The sequence below is a fragment of the Aotus nancymaae genome, unplaced genomic scaffold (genome assembly GCF_030222135.1).
Source record: "Aotus nancymaae isolate 86718 unplaced genomic scaffold, 86718_ANA_hifiasm-v0.15.2.pri h1tg000008l, whole genome shotgun sequence".
NCBI classification, from domain to species: Eukaryota; Metazoa; Chordata; class Mammalia; order Primates; family Aotidae; genus Aotus; species Aotus nancymaae.
Genome location: NW_026988419.1, coordinates 9,318,497 through 9,335,333, shown reverse-complemented (window position 1 = coordinate 9,335,333; position 16,837 = coordinate 9,318,497). Strand labels below are relative to the sequence as shown.

The window sequence follows — 16,837 nt, the reverse complement described above, 5'->3', positions numbered from 1 at the left end:
AAGCACTATATTCACCCAGGGAACAGAAACAGAGCTTTGTTTCTTTAATCATAATATGAAATGATTTAATTTCAAAGCTTAACATTTTATAGTGTGGTGGTTTTTCACTGGGAACAGTTAGATTCATGTAACTCATTGAACATGGGTGAAATGCCAGTTACATACTCATCATTGAGCTTGGCACTGGGGATGTTTGTCGCATTAGCTTGGCCAGTTATGACATTACGACTTGGATAGTTGTCATGCATTGCTTTAAAAAAGTTTTACTGTTTGAGCAATGTTTCTTTTTAACTGAGGTTAAGGTGAAATTCCCAATTTTATAAATATACAAATAATATAATTGTGCACAAGCTAAAAATGCCAACTATCTCATAGGCAATAGCTTAATTACCTACTCAGTGTGTGTCTTTATTCCCTGAGGAGTGTATTTTCACATCCAATTTGTATCTTTCCCCTCCAGTTGTGACCTCGTCCTATTGTATATCTGTTATTAGGAATTGTTTTACTATTAAATGAATACCATAAATAAAAGAAGGATTTAATTTTATTACATGACTTTTACCACAGGGTGTTGGTTGTTTTATCTCTCTGTTTTCTAGAAGCCTGTGACTATTAAAATGTATTCTTACAAATGGTTTGAACCATTCTTATCCTTTCTTGGCTTCACTGCTTCCACTTGGTGCAAGATCCGAGGGCCCTGGACCATGTTTGTTGGTATTTACAACAGTAGATCACAAGCAGAGCTGCACGGCAGAAGTCAACTTGGAAAGCTCATTTAAAATGTGAATTTCACATCTTCTTTCTGCCTTCCCCAGGTCCCCCAGTCAATCCAGTAGTTCTGGGGTGAGGCCCAGGAATTTTCATTTTAACAATCTGGAGATTCTTTACAATAAGATCTTTTTGTTTAAAAAGGGTATTTGTATTAGAAACTCAATTGCTATAAACAGGAAGAGGAGCTATTCAGTTGACTAGACGTTCAGGAACTGGGGGAGTTCTGAGAACTTCCATCCCTTGAGTGGTGATGAGCTGAACCATTTTTTCTCTCCTTCCTATCAGGTTTAGTGTGTTTATCCTTAGCCCCCTCACAATTGCTCTGAGTCCACAATGTACACTATGGATGTTGCTGTGTTTGAACTCACACACCTGTGACACAGGCTCTTAAAGAACAAATGAGCTAGTGTCAGTGAAATAACACACAATCAGCTGAAAGGAGAGTCACACTTATGTCACAGAAAACAAAGGACAGTTGCTTTTATGCCACTAATCAAAACCAGAACTTTTTTTCCAGGCTTGTTCTAGCTGCATCTGGAAAGTGAACAGAAGCATTTCCTGATGGCATAGTACAGACAATGGACACTTAGATACAATCACATGTAATTACTCACATGTTGCATAGTCTACAATAGCTACTGCACACATTACCAGTTCTTAGTATTCAGCACCATCAAAAAGTCATCACTTCCACTCCTTGGCCAAACAGGTCCATTGACCCAATACTAAGTATTTTGTGTGCCTTACTGGACATCTTGCCAGAGTTCTTGATAGGGAAAGACCCTGACCCAGCTAGACCTTGATGCTCCTATCTCTTAAGAATCAACTGTTTCTTACATTTCATCACCTCACATACCCTATTCTGCAATGATACTTAGCTGGGTTGTGGTCTGATTTGGTGAGTGTTTGAAAGAACTTGACTTTCTGGCATATGAAGACGTGTCCATGGGTAACAGGAAACTGACTGTCTTTGTCTTGTCCCTATAGGAAGCAAAATAAAGAGAAGAAAAAGACTTTTTAGTGAACCTTTAGACGGAACATTGACTGTTTTTTCCCCCAATCACCAAATACAGCCTACAGTGTTAAAAGTTCACTTAAAATATAACATGCTATTTTTTGTTAAGTTGTACAACAATGCTGTAAGGATATATATATTGGAATGGCCTTTTAATTAAATCCAAGAAATAGTGTGGATAAAACAAAAATTTAAAACTATTGAGGGAGAGATTGTATGGCTGAGGAATGATTATTAGTTTGATGTTCAGCGTGAAAGAATATCCTGTTCTTAGGCAAAGAGTCTCTTGCATCAAATCTCTTCAGCTCATGAAATGAAGCAGAAACTTGAGGCAGTTATTTTATAATCCAGATAAATCTGCTCCTTTGACTGTGAATTAACTGAATATCCATCATTCCTGAAGAGTAAAGGGGGTAAGAGCAATAGCCCAGTGTTCTCTGAGGGATTATATCTTTTCATTTTGCCTACTTCTCCTTTTACCTCTAAAATATTACATAAATTTAGACATTAACCAGGAGAAACTGCTCTTAGGAATAAATCCAAAGAACAGCGTTTAAAATGACTGCCTTTTCTTCATTTCTGTTATCTTTTGTGGGTAGATAAGACAGTAATTTCACTGAATGGCATTTTGCAGCTGTGTCTCAGAAAACACAGCTACACCCTTTTTTTTTTTTTTTGAGATAGAGTCTCACTCTGTCGCCTAGGTTGGAGTGCAGTGGCATGATCTCAGCTCACTACAACTTCTGCTTCCCAGATTCAAGCAATTCTTCTGCCTCAGCCTCCCCAGAAGCTGGGATTACAGGTGCATGTCACCATGCTGGCTAATTTTTGTATTTTTAGTAGAGACGAGGTTTTGCCATGTTGGCGGACTGGACTTGAACTCTTGACCTCAAGTGATCTGCACACCATGGCCTCCTGAAATGCTGGGATTTCAGGCGTGCGCCACCATTCCTGGCCAGGCCAGCTGCACCCTCTTTTGGGAAGAAGGTAGGCCAGTGCTTCCAAGCGCTGGAATCTATAAAATAATAACCACTGCCACTTGGTGAGCAGTCACTCAACCACCTCATTTACTCTTCACAAAAACCATGAGGTAACTGCCTTTATGATTCCCTTTTTATGGAAGAATAAACTGTGACACAGGACAAATTAGTAACTTTCTTCAAGCCCACATTGTTTGTAAATGATGATGGGAGGTGAAATTTTGGCCATCTGATTCTGGAAGCTGCCTCCTTAAACTTCTTTCTGGATTTGGAAAAGGAGAGAATGTACTTATTTTTGATGAATCTGGTTTACCCTATCAGTAAACAGAATAGCATAGCATTTCTAATTTTGACTGTTTATATATGGGCCCTTGTCCCTAAGCTTATCAACTGAAATTTGTTTTTCTAAAACACAGGAAGAAAAGATAATTTCTGTGTCAAAATTAAGGAAAAATTAAAATCCTATCTCTAGTTTCTGGAAAGCTTTGATTCTTAGAAATATTGACATTGGTATTCTATAAAATACTTTCTTGGTATAATAATGGAAAAGTTCACAAGCAAATTAGGTATGACGTTTGATATGATTCAAAAGTCAGTGCAAACAAATTGGTTCTCGATACATATTTGTCAAATGCTTTCAAAGCTATCAGTAAGGAAATTAATTTACCAAATAATCAAAGGAATAATATAATAACATTTTAGTTTACTAGTTAATTCCGGAGAATATAAAAGACAACATTTAAAAAGGACTGCAATTTAAAAAATGCTCAATTTCTACTCAATAGTTCTAGCGGATTTCATGCCAATACAGCTGTTGATTTTAAGCCAGTACTGGCTTTCTTCCTTTAATACGACCTTGCAGTTGGCTCAGTCTCTCAAATTAACTTCGATATTAGAAATGGGTTGTGTTCTAAATAGTTCATTAGTTAGTAGCTTGCAAGTTGGAAAACATTTTGTTTCAGAAAAATAATACCTCATAAATGTTGGTTAGGTTCCCACACTATCATAGGAAATAATATAAATTGAAATGGAAAAACTAATAGTACTGTAATTCTCAGCATTGTAGGTCTGTGAGAATGGCTTGAGTGCAAAAAATAAAACACTGATATATACACTGTATAATTTCAAAATATGTGGACATAAGCCATCCATCTCAATGGTAGTTATTCAGATAGTGGGATTATGAAGGATTTTCTTTTTAAATGTTTTTACTTTGTATATTTGCCTCTATATTTTGTAACTTTTTTTTTGAGATGGAGCCTCACTCTGTCACCCAGGCTGGAGTGCAGAGGCACGATCTCAGCTCACTGCAACCCCCACCTGCCACATTCAGGTGATTCTCCTGTCTCAGGCTCCTGAATAGCTGGGACTACAGGCACACACCACCACGCCCAGCTAATTTTTGTATTTTTAGTAAAGATGAGGTTTCACTATATTGGTCAGGCTGGTCTTGAACTCCTGATCTCAGGTGATCCACACCTTTCGGCCTCATAGATTGCTGGGATTACAGGCATGAGCCACCATGCCTGGCTGTAACTTTTTTTATCATAAATATTTAGTGCTTTTATAAAACTGGAAATATATATATATATATTTCTATAAGAGCATTAAGTATATATGTGTATATATACGTATACATATACATGTATATGTATATGTATACATGCATACATGCACACATACATGTACACATACATGCATACACATAATGCATACATACACATGCACACATACATGCATACATACACACAGGTACGCATACACACATGTACACACATGTATACACATATACATGCATGCATGCATATATACACATATACATACACATATGCACACACATGTATACATACATGTACACATATACATGTATATATGCATGTAAACATACATGTATACACACACGTGTATACATATAGATGTATACTTGTGCATGTGTACGTATAAATGTATATACATACATCTATACTCATAAGATGTATGCATATACATGTATGTATACTTAAAAAAGTATATATATACATATTTAGTAGAGACATATACTTACAGTATATATATATACTTATATATATATGTATATACATATATATATAAGTATATACACACACACACACTTTATTTTTAAGGAAAAGGGTATGTGTCTGCCATTCTTCTGTTTTCCTTCTTTTAAGAAACGTGACCAGTGGAACCCAATGGTTGAGTGTTCATTTCTTGTTTCCATATCCGACATTTGATCTATAAATAGATCTTGTTGGCTCCACCTTTGATGCACATTTAGAAATCACACCCACTGTTAGCACGCTTGGCGAAGAAATGATCACCTCTTGCCTATTTTATAGCCTTCAGTCTGGTCTTGTTTTCGATATTGTTCCCTTAAAGTTTTTTCACAATAGGGTTTCCAACCCAAGAGCTTTTTACAAAATGAAAAGAGCAAGTTATGCACACCAATTTATTTAGAATAAATCCAGTCACTGGAATTGGGTGGAAGGCCATCCTTGGCTCTCTGCCTATCTCTTTAGCTCACTGGTTTGCTCATTTGTCACACCAGGCTCCTGGCCTGTCCTTGAACACACTGGTGATGCTCCCACTCAGGGCTCCTGCATTTGCTCTTCTCAATGCCTGGAGAGTTCTTGCCTCGGCTTTTATCAGGATTCGCTCTTTCTCTCCCTTCTTTACTCAGATGGCAAGGCATTCTTTGGTCATGGTATCGAACATTTCATCATGCTCCTCTAATCCTTCTTTATTTGATTTATTTTTTGCTTAACACTGTCTAACATAATATACACTTTATATATTTGCATGTTTACTGATTATCATGTTGCAAAGGAATAAGCTTCACCTGGGCAGGGGTTTTTGACAATTCTGTTCCTGCTGTATCTGCAGGGTGGAGAATCCTGCCCAACATGCAGTATGCCCTCAGGATATATGTATTGAATGAATGAATGTAATAAAAATAGTATAAAAACCTAGACTGAAAAGATGAAAACCAAACTCATGATGACATTTGCCCCTGGGAGGAGAAAGGAAAAGTTACATAAGACTTTCTTTATTAGTAACATTTGATTTCTCCCTTCCTTCCTCCCTCCCTCCCTCCCTCCCTCCCTTCCTTCCTTCCTTCTTTCCCTCCCTCCCTCTCTCTCTCTCTCTTTCTTTCTTTTTCGTCTTTCTTTCTCTTTATTTCTTTCTTTCGTCTCTCTGTCTCTCTTTCGGATGAGATCTCACTATGTTGCCTGGTCTGGTCTCAAATTCATAGGCTCAAGGGATCTGCCCATCTCAGCCTCCCAAAGTGCTGGAATTACAGAGGTGAGCCACCACATCCAGCCACATTTTATTTCTTTTATATATAAAAACATCTGAAGCAAATATGACAAAACTTTTTCAGATGAATATATTGGTGCATATAACATTAATTTCTGAATATTCCTGTATTTTGGAAGTTTTCAGAAGACACTTACTCTGGCTTTCCAATAACGTCAGGTTAAATAAAGCACATATTCCTTAGCATTCCACGAGTGGCCTTTAGTGATGAACGTGTCTCACTTCTCCATCCTCATTTGTTTTATTACTTTTAGTTTCTCCCAAAGGCGTGACTTCTTCTATCCTCAAGTCTGTTTCATTCTACTTGGGATGACCTTTCTGCTTTTCTTTGGCTAAACCTAGCAGTCCTTGGTGAGTCAGGTTACTCTCCCTGCTCATAGGATAGAACCTTCTGCAGGGGAAACACAATTTTCATCCTGTCTTTGGAAATCCAAATAAAGCTGGCTCAACCTTTGTATCCCACATCCTGTGGGAAGTCCAGTGTCCTTTCTGATATTTATGAGAATTCCTACTGGCCTTTTGCTTATGATTATCTCTTGATTTGCTTTCCTGCCACTGCTGAGTTCGATGGTGCACTTAGTCTCTCAACAATCATATTTTTGCATTTTCTTTTCCCTGTGATAAGCTAATAATCGTTAGACCCAGTTCCCTTCTCTTGATTTTCATTCTACTCACACAAGTCAAATATATGGAGATCTTGCTGAAGAGTTAGGGCCTCATAGGGAGTTGGAAAGTTGGGATGCAGAGTGTGGGAGAGAGGGGGCTGTGCACGCTCCTGCACAGTCATGCAGATAAATTGGACTTGGTGTTAGAGGCCTTGACTCTACCACTTCAGGAGCCACTGGCAAAGTTTCCTCTAACAGATCCTGGCCTGTTTTTCTTTCTTCCTTTCGTTTTTTTTTGTTGTTTCTTTTTGAGACCGAGTTTTGCTCTTGTTGCACAGGCTGGAGCGCAATGGCATGATCTTGGCTCACTGCAACCTCCGCCTCCCATGTTCAAGAGATTCTCCTGCCTCAGACTCTGGAGTAGCCGGGATTACAGGCAGGCGCCACCACTCCTAGCTAATTTTGTATTTTTAGTAGAGACAGGGTTTCTCCGTTTTGGTCAGGCTGGTCTCAAACTCCTGACCTCAGGTGATCACCTCAGGTGATCCACCTGCCTTGGCCTCCCAAAGTGCTGGGATTACAGGCATGAGCCACCACGCCCAGGCTCCTGTTTTTCTTTTTTCTCTTTCTTTTTTTGAGATGGAGTCTTACTCTGCCCCCGAGGTTGGAGTGCAGTGATGCTATCTTGGCTCACTGCAACCTCTGCCTCCCGGGTTCAAACGATTCTCCTGCCTCAGACTCCCAAGTAGGTGAGATTACAGGTGCAGGTCACCACACCTGGCTAATTTTTATATTTTTAGTAGAGACAGGGTTTTGCCATGATGGCCAGGCTGGTCTTGAACTCCTGACCTCAAGTGATCCACCAGCCTCGGCCTCCCAAAGTGCTCTCTTGACTGTTGTCTCACATCCCTCCCATTCTCAGGCTGTTCCAGCCTCTAAATACCAATTCACATATTTTGGAGAGCAAATTGGTTTTCTCTTTGTCTCTTGGACCTTATGAGTTCTGCCTAAATAGTTTTTTTTTTTAAACAATTTCCCCCAAAGCCCACTAAGGCACCTGCCTCCACCAGAGCAGCTGTTCCCTGAGAGGAGTTCTGTGTTCAGCTCTTAAAGTAACTGTACCTTCTCCCTGAGAAGCACTTTGCTGCAGTGGATAGCTTACTTGTGTGCCTTTGTCACTAAGTGAGAGTTTTGAATGTAATGGCTTACTTTTGCTCAATCTTGTATCACCAGTGCCTGGCTTAGAATATGATCACTACTGCTTAATGAATGAATGAATGAATACTAAGTTGTCCATTTGTTAGAGGCATCTATTAGAGGGTGCTGTATAACCTCAAATAAATTTGTTATTTTAAATTCCCAAAATGGACATAGGTGAGATGGAAATTATTTATATGCTATTTGGTTTTGTTTCCTCCACTAGGTAAGACTTCACTTATCCAGGGGAATATCTCAGTAACCATCTCAGTATGTGCCTGTACACCAACTTGAAGCATATTATATCTTACCTGCAACCAAAAACATGCTCAGGAGAAGCTCTTTGGCTGGTACTATTGCTGGTGAAAGAATCTGCGGCAAACACCGTTTCTTCTGAGTCTTGCTTCTTAATTGGAGAATGTGCCAGTGACTTGAGAGTTCCCTGAGCTTCTAGAATTCTGCTCTTTGGGTATCTTTTCCCAGCTTTCCAGGGATCATTTACAGCAGACGAGCAAACTGATGAGGAAATGGAATAGCGTCTAACAATCATGACATTGCCTGTACAAAAGACACAAAATTCAACTTAAAAAAATTCTACCCTAATGACACTCACAAACAAAAAATGATAGAATTTTATTGAAACTAACTAGACAGAACTATTGTTCCTCATTATTTTTGGCATAAAAGATACCCATTCATTAATTTATTTTACAAATACTAATTGAGTGCCAACCATATGTCAGGATCTTTTTTAAGAGATGGGAATATTGTAGAGAACAACAGAAAATTCCAGAGTTCACCTTCTTATGTGGAACACAGACAGTAAACAAACAACATATGACACAATTTATGTAGTAATACATTCTAGGATGACAAATAAAGCTGATGAGGACAAGGGGAGAGAGACAGATGCAGGAAGGTGTTCTGAGGCTATTTCAGTTGTGTGCCAGGGAAGACCTTTCTGAGAATACAACATTAGAGCAGGGACTTGACATACGCAGATATTAAAAAAAAGACCTTAAGATTGGGAGAACATGAATCTTTCAGACATGCCAATTCTTGATGGTCTTCTTATTCCTGATTCTAGATGAAGAGGCTTATCCACAGTGTCTGATCACCTGAATGACCGCAGTAGTTTAACTGGTTGGTGCTAACTGGCCTATGAATGCGTGTCTTGGCCTTAGTCATTAGGAGGACGTTTATTGAATGAGAGATGAATGCAAAGGAGACACATGGCAAAGAACAAAGATGCATGGTGTGAGAAACTGGAGAGCCCCTGAAAGAGACAGAGAGATTTGTGGCTTTAGTTTCTGGGGTCTTCCAATTCAGTTTCTGTTCATACTTGGCTCCCAGTAAACTCTTTCTTTGAGGTAAAGCAAATCTTCCCTGTTTTTTTTTTTTAAATAACTAAAACATGTTAATTAAAAGGACTTTATTTTAGAAGGTCTTGGTACGTCTGAATGCCAGCTCTTACGCTGCATTAACTCTGTGATCTGAAGCGGGTCATTTAACCTCTACTTGGATGTCTGGTGATTATCCAACATCTACTTGCATGTCCGGTGTTGTCCATGTGGCTTACAACACTGATCTCATGGGTTGGTTTTCATTTTCTGGAGCACTTTATGAATGACTGTGGAATCTTCATTTTTTCTCACTGCAGCTTTGCTATGAACAAGCAGGAAAGTGTAAAAAAAAGCACTGCATTATGGGTAGACCTTGCTAGTGCCAGAGCACAATTATTTTTTATTTATGTTTGCTGACCACTTCTGGAGAAAGCAGACAGAAAATCATTACGGTTATTGCAAAAGGTGGAGGCTGTTTTGGCTTTTTGTAGAACAGAAGGCTGAATTATAGGAGGAAACTAGAGGGAGTTTAAATTCAAATCTATCTGAAATGATTAACTGCAAATATTATCCATAAATTATCTTTAAATGTTCCTCTTGGTCATGATACATAACTTCTATGATGATCTAAAAACAGATCAGTGACTACTTACAAACATAAAAGTTTTTGTTTGGAAGGATTATAAAACAATCCTTTGATACTGAATCACAGGAAAACACAACAGGAAATTATGCTGATGATAGCAAAGTTACATTTATTTTTACTTGGGACCTGCAGTTAATTTGGGAGTGATTAGCATATAGGCTCATTGTTCATCTCCATGGGTCACAAAGAGTCTGTGTCCTTTAGTTTCTTATTAACAAAACAGAAAAGATATTCAACACAGCATCACAGGCTCATTAGAATAATTTCAAAGATCACAGCCAAATGCAGTTTATTTGCCAGCAAAGGATGTGAGCAGAGAATCAGAGGTCCAGCAATGCTGTAAAGAGTTGTTTCTTTTATCCTCACTGTGGCAAATTGCCTCAATGTTCCACAGGGCAAGAGGGGCTGGGACACATTCCTGAAAGCGCTGGCTAGATTTCATATCTACCAAATACTTATGCACTATTACAGATGTTTTCACGAGCATTTATCCAGCAAGTATTCATTCTGAGCAGGCACTCTGCATTCTCAGTATATTTTATCACCAAACAGCTGTGTTCCTGGGCTGTAGCATAGCTCTGTGTCCTCAGGTGACTTCAGGGGAAGTAGGGTTTGCCACTCACAGATGGCCTCACTTCATATCACTACACATACCAAGGAACGCATGGAAGAACTTTTCACTCTAAGTGATCCACTTCCAGGTCCTCCTTAATTGTTCCCTTTCTTAAAGTGAGACTCATATTTCTGATTTCACGTTATCCTTTCTAAAAGAATAGGTTTCTATATTTTTGTTTCCAAAATAGGATTGGACAAGTTGGGTAAGATAATCTCTATGGGGCTTATATTCTCAATTGTAAATAAGGAAACTTCTACTGGATGGTCTCTAACGTTTCTTTCTAGTAGCAGATTTCTATGATTCAATTAATTTTAAGTATGAATTTCAACTGACGTTGGCAAATGCTGTTAAAACTACTGATAAGGGCCGGGCGCGGTGGCTCACGCCTGTAATCCCAGCACTTTGGGAGGCCGAGGCGGGTGGATCACGAGGTCAAGAGATCGAGACCATCCTGGTCAACATGGTGAAACCCCGTCTCTACTAAAAATACAAAAAATTAGCTGGGCATGGTGGCGCGTGCCTGTAATCCCAGCTACTCAGGAGGCTGAGGCAGGAGAATTGCCTGAACCCAGGAGGCGGAGGTTGCGGTGAGCCGAGATCGCGCCATTGCACTCCGGCCTGGGTAACAAGAGCGAAACTCCGTCTCAAAAAAAACAAAACAAAACAAAACAAAAAAAAACTACCGATAAAAACTTACGCTCAAGTCAAACATTGACATGTTCAGTGATATTACGACAACCATTACTTAGTAATTTATATTGAGTCTTACTCGCCCTGTCTCATTTACTCCTCTCAGCAGCCCTATGAGGTAGGTTCCATCATTACGTCCATTTTACAGATGAGGAGAGTGATTATAAAAAGCTCTACATCACTCTACATTCATAGAATCATATAATTTTGCAGTTGGAATAGCACAAGGAAAACATTTAGCCCAATCCACTTATTTTTACATAAGGATGCTAAGATCAGAAAGTTTATGTGATCTGCCCAATGCTGAACAACTGTTACAAAACAACTAGGACTACAACGCAGATGTCTCCACACTCAGGACAATGTTCTTCCTGCTTATATCACTTGCTATTATAATAGCACTTAACATTTCAGAAACAGATAAATATCATTTAAAGTAATTCAACTGGCTTCCCTAGTACAAATCTAAATCAAATTTCTTTCTGTGTTTTATTTGTGCAACAAGGTTTCCTACGATTTCATCCAATATTTTTCACCAGTCTTTTTCTTTTTTTTTAAGACAGGGTTTCACTCTGTCACCCAGGCTGGAGTACACTGGTGCAACCTTAGCTCACTGCAGCCTCAAACTTCTGGGCTCAAGGAATCGTCCCACCTCAGCCTCTCAAGCTCTCAAGTAGCTCAATCTACAGATGTACACCATCACGCCTGGCTAAATTTTTCTTTTCTTTTCTTTATAGAGGTGAAGTTCTCACTATACTGCCTAGGCTGGTCTTGAACTCCTGTCCTCAAGTGATCCTCCTGCCTTCACCTCCCAAAGTGCCGGGATTACAGGTGTGAGCCACAATGTTTGGCCTCACCAACCCTTTTCAAAGTTAACGCTAACTTTCTTATTGGAAGTTACCACCCATATGCTGAAGAAGTAAGATATTAATTGTGTGTTTAACTCTTATTAATATGTTCTAATCTCCTCTAAGCTTGATGATGTTTAGACCTTGATAATTTAAAGGTCAATACTCTGTTCTTGAACAGTGTTAATACACGTTTTAAAATTGGACAGTTGGTTCTAAGATGCAACTTACTTTTCTATTGGGATAAGTACCACAGAGAATAGATTTGAAGGATTGTCTCTTTTTTTGGAGCAAGACAGTGGCTTTCAATTGTGGGTGGGATGTGACATTTGGCAATGCCTGGAGACATTTTTGATGGTCATAACTGGAAGGGGAAGTGTGAGTACTCCAGCATCTAGTGGCTAGAGAACAGGGAAACTGCTAAACACCCTACTGTGCTCGAGATGACCTCCACAATAATTATTCAGTCCCCAACGTCAGTAGTGCAGAGGTTGAAAAACCCTCAACTAAGCATGTATTACAAATGTTCACATCTTTTTTTTTTTTTTCTAGCAGGAGAATATATAACCTCCTTTAGGTTACTCTTTCACAGTTTTATTAAATAACCAGTAGACAGTTATTCAATCCAGAGTTGTTCTTATGAAAAGGGAAAAAGACCTTGATGAAATCTGTTCTCAGCTTTCAAATATAAGATCTCCATCACTTTGGGAGGCTGAGGCGGGCAGATCACTAGTTCAGGAGTTCAAGACCAGCCTGGCCAATATGGTGAAACCTCGTCTCTACTAAAAATACAAAAATTAGCCGGGAGTGATGGCATGTGCCTGTAGTCCCAGCTATTTGGGAGGCCGAGGCAGAAGAATCGCTTGAACTCGGAAGGCAGAGGTTGCAGTGAGCTGAGATCACGCCACTGCATTCCAGCCTGGTTGACAGAGCGAGACTCCATCTCAGAACAACAACAAGAACAACAACCAACCAAACAAACAAAAAACAAATATAGGGTCTCATACTAGAGAGACACATATCTAACTGGGATAACCAACTGGCAAATATGACCTGTTCCTTTGTCAAGCTGTTCAGAACTTCTAGTTGACAGTGCCTGAAGCCTCTGACAGATGATTTTAAGAGTTTTGAGTATTTAATTATATATATCAATTGTTTTATTTGAATACATTGTGTGTAAGCAAGTATTGACGATTTTAATGTAGAGTGTATTTCTCCCTCTGCTGATCTCTAACCCCATGTGTAACCTTCATGGTCAAAATATTTCTCATAAAAAGTGAGAGATTTGAATCTTAGAATATATCAAACATTGACCCTGTATCTTGAAGTCTTCAGTCTGTATAGCAGGCTGAATTATGTGCAGCGTTCATTCATACAGGACAATAAAATTATTGGTAAAACATGGATAGGAAACAGTATCTGCCATTTGTCGTACCTTGGCCAGGTGCAATACTAAGCATTTTGTTCATATTACTATGGTTAATCCTCACAACCTAGAGAGATAGGTACTATAACACTTGCAGATGAAGAAAACGGAGATGAAAGAGGTCTAATAATTGGCTCAGAGTCAAGTGGCTGAAAGACAAATCATTGGCAACCGTATTTGTTGACTCTGACATCCATTCCCTTACCTAATGTGCAGTACTCTTCCAGCCTTCTAAGTGTGTGTGCCATTTAACATACACACATTCAGTGTTCTATTATGCAGCATTTAAATTGTTGAAGTCAAAGAGGAAAAAGACCACATTATTCCTAGGGTGACTGATTTCCACAAACCTATCTCTCTTATCTTTCCCAGCAAATATGGAAGTAGTTTTAGTGTTGCTATAATATGTTGCTTGAAGATGCTAAAGACATTTTTGTCTAGGGATTCAAAGCTAATCTGCCAGGAGGAAAGGGATGAAACCCACGACCATTATTACCAAACTATGTAGTTATGTGATCAGCACAATACACTTACTGTTTCACGATATTTGCAAAATGGGCTAAGCCCAGAAGGGCTCTGAACATTTGGGTACCTTGGCGTTCCTGCATTGCTGGTGCTGCATCAGTGGAAACGGCACCCTGAAGGGTTGCTGGAGACTGTCCTGGAGCTTCCTCCTCCCTTTCATCTCCTGATTCTACCCCTGAGCCTGAGGCTCTCTGACTACTTGCAGCGAGTTTCATCCGGAGGGCTTGATTCTCTTTCTCCAGTTTGTGGATCTCTGCCCGCATTTCCTGGATAACTCTCATAAGCTGGATATTAGCTTCCATTGCCTCTTTCTATGTCACTCTGGTTTGCTTCCTTTGGAGAGACAGATGGAATTTTCCTCATGAGCCCAAAACACAATCTACTTAGTGGGTCTGGCTGATCCTGCTCATAAACCTTCCTGAACAATAGCCGTCACTCTTCTCTGCGCCATCTTTCAGCGCCTGGGGGGTTAGGCTGTCTCGGGAGGTAAAAGATCTTCCATGACTTATTCATTCTGGGTTTTGTTTTTCAAAACAGAGATTTTCTTTCTCTCTTTCATTTCATGTCAATCCACAGTTCTAGAATACTGCTTTGTGTGGGAGGATAAGAAAACACTCCACAAATTTCAGTGAGGAACAGTTTCTTGTTTCCATCAGGAACTTACCATCATGGCAGCCACTCAGTCTTTTCTGTTTCCACTTCTGGGATCAGATGTTTCTCAGGATCACCAGCTGCCACAAGTGCATCAAAATGGGCATAGAAGAATTATGCCATGTCTTCTCTGTCAAATATGCCATAGTTCTGCATTTTTTGCTAAATTATTAATTTTGACACCTATTGATTAAGGAAGGGTAACATTAATCACAAGGAGTCATATGAATTGCAGGGATATTATTTAAATATGATGTTGGTAATTAATACCTAAATCCCTCAAGATAGGCCAAGGAAGGACAGATATAATCACTCCTCAGCAAGTTTCTATCACACAAGCATTTTGCTATTATGTGTTAGACTTCTCGCAGAGTTCAATGAGGAAACAGAGACCGGAGTGAGGAAATTAAAAGCCAATTTATTTGGCTCCCAGGCGAGGTTCTGTGGTCCGGGAAGGGGCCAGAGAAGTCGTGCTTCTCTTCTTGCGGCGCGGGGTTTTATAGGGAATAGAGGTAGCTGATTGACTACGGGGGAAACAAAGACGAGGTAGTTCTATTGGTTATTAAAAGACTGGAGACGGGCTAGGTGAACAAAGCGGGGGCATTTCCATTGGGTATAAAGGGAGTGAGCACCGACGAGGGGCTGGCCGAGAACGTACGGGGGGCTACTATAGGGCAGGTTCTTGGCGGTCTTTTCCAAAATTTCTGGCGGGTGCAGGGCTGAGATTGGAATGCGGAAATGGGAGAGGGGGAGTCCGTGTGGAGAGGGCAAATGCTGAGCAATGCGCTCAGAATGATGACGTAGTTTTTAGGTGCAGAGAGAAGGGGGGGGCGTGTCCACTCGGTTCCCAAGGAGGCACCGGCCTTACATTATGTAGTTCTAGGACGTTGGCCTGGGCAAAGGCTGCTAGGGATATTTTGGGAATGTAAGAAGATACAGGCTAAACATTAATCTTGAATGAGAGAGACATGTGACAATTATAGCTTTTGTTACCTATTTCCTGAAGACGTTTCTTTGTGGGGAAATGAAAAGTACAAATCTTAAATAGCATATGCCCTGATAGCAGTATCTGTATGGAAATTCAATTAATGTTTAAACACAAATGATCTTTTGCAATAGAGTGAGAATAATTAGAAAACTTTTAATTGGAAAGATTTTCTTTCACATTCATTTCTGTTTTCTGTCTCTGTGTGTGTATTTGCCCATCCTAATACATATTTGTTGATTGATCCAAGGCTGTTTACATGGAAGGAGTGATTGGAGAAAGTATTACTTCTTTTTTATTCACACACATTTATTTTATATGTTTGAATTTAAGGATATGTTCACTAAAAAGTCAGTATATAAAAATGATGAGGACCTTTTGATATGCTATTTATATTTGTATTTAAATGAATTTCAGTAAACAGGTGCCACTCCAGAGGCTCTAGAAGTAGGTTGTAGAAATGTGGACTATGGAGTAAGATGAGATTGGAAAGGTCATCCATTCTGACCACCTAGTGGATGTTCAGATCTGTCCCACAGTATCTTTGCAGTGGATCACTGACCCTATATTTGAGCCTTTCTTTCGTAGGAGAGTTTCCTTCCTGCTATTTCCTTTTTAAGAAAATTTACTCATAATTGAGATGGGCAATATTATTATCCCCATTTTACAGCAAAGGAAATGGGCCTAGAACGTTGAAGAGATTTGCCCTAGATCAGGGATACCAAATGCAGGCAGTGTGACTCAAAAGTTTACATACCCAACAATAATTGTGTGCCTTAGAATTGTGCCCACCTCATCAGATATTCTTTAAATTATTCTTAATTATTATGGATACATAGTAGTTGTACATATTTAAGGGGTACGTGTGATATTTTGATAAAGCATACAATGTATAATGAGCAAATCGGGGTAACAGGGTATCCATCACCTCAAGCATTTATCATTTCTTTATGTTGCTTTTTAATTAAAATATTTATATTGACCAAAAATTGGTCTCCACACAGCTTGTTCTTAGCTCTACTCTTTATTTTTTTGAAGAAAGAGAGAAAAAAAAAGAAGAAAGAAAGAGAAAAGAAAAAAAAGAAGAAGAGGAAGAAAAAGGAAGAGAAAGAGGGAGAGAGAACGGGAGTATTGCTTTATTGCCCAGGCTAGAATGCAGTCTAAAAATGGGAATTGAAAACCTCTTTTATGCCAATAATTGTGCTTAACAATGGAGACAGGAAG

General features: G+C 39.3%; 1 protein-coding gene across 1 annotated transcript; it reads right to left on the bottom strand.

Moving 5' to 3' along the window:
* Window positions 1-1,628: 1,628 nt before the first annotated feature.
* CCDC195 (coiled-coil domain containing 195) lies at window positions 1,629-14,279 on the bottom strand. The gene is made up of 3 exons (XM_064372943.1): window positions 14,045-14,279; window positions 8,195-8,441; window positions 1,629-1,752 (listed from the first exon to the last, which is right to left on the bottom strand). The coding sequence occupies exons 1-3, from the start codon at window positions 14,277-14,279 to the stop codon at window positions 1,629-1,631; spliced, it is 606 nt and encodes a 201-aa protein (XP_064229013.1).
* Window positions 14,280-16,837: the final 2,558 nt, after the last annotated feature.

Excerpts from the sequence above, each read along its gene's own strand:
- CCDC195 (XM_064372943.1), bottom strand. The coding sequence starts at position 14,279 with ATGGAAGCTAATATCCAGCTTATGAGAGTTATCCAGGAAATGCGGGCA. Across the intron at positions 8,442-14,044 it reads AGCAATGCAGGAACGCCAAG|GCAATGTCATGATTGTTAGA; the intron begins GTACCCAAATGT and ends TCTTTTGTACAG. Across the intron at positions 1,753-8,194 it reads GAGCATGTTTTTGGTTGCAG|GGACAAGACAAAGACAGTCA; the intron begins GTAAGATATAAT and ends TGCTTCCTATAG.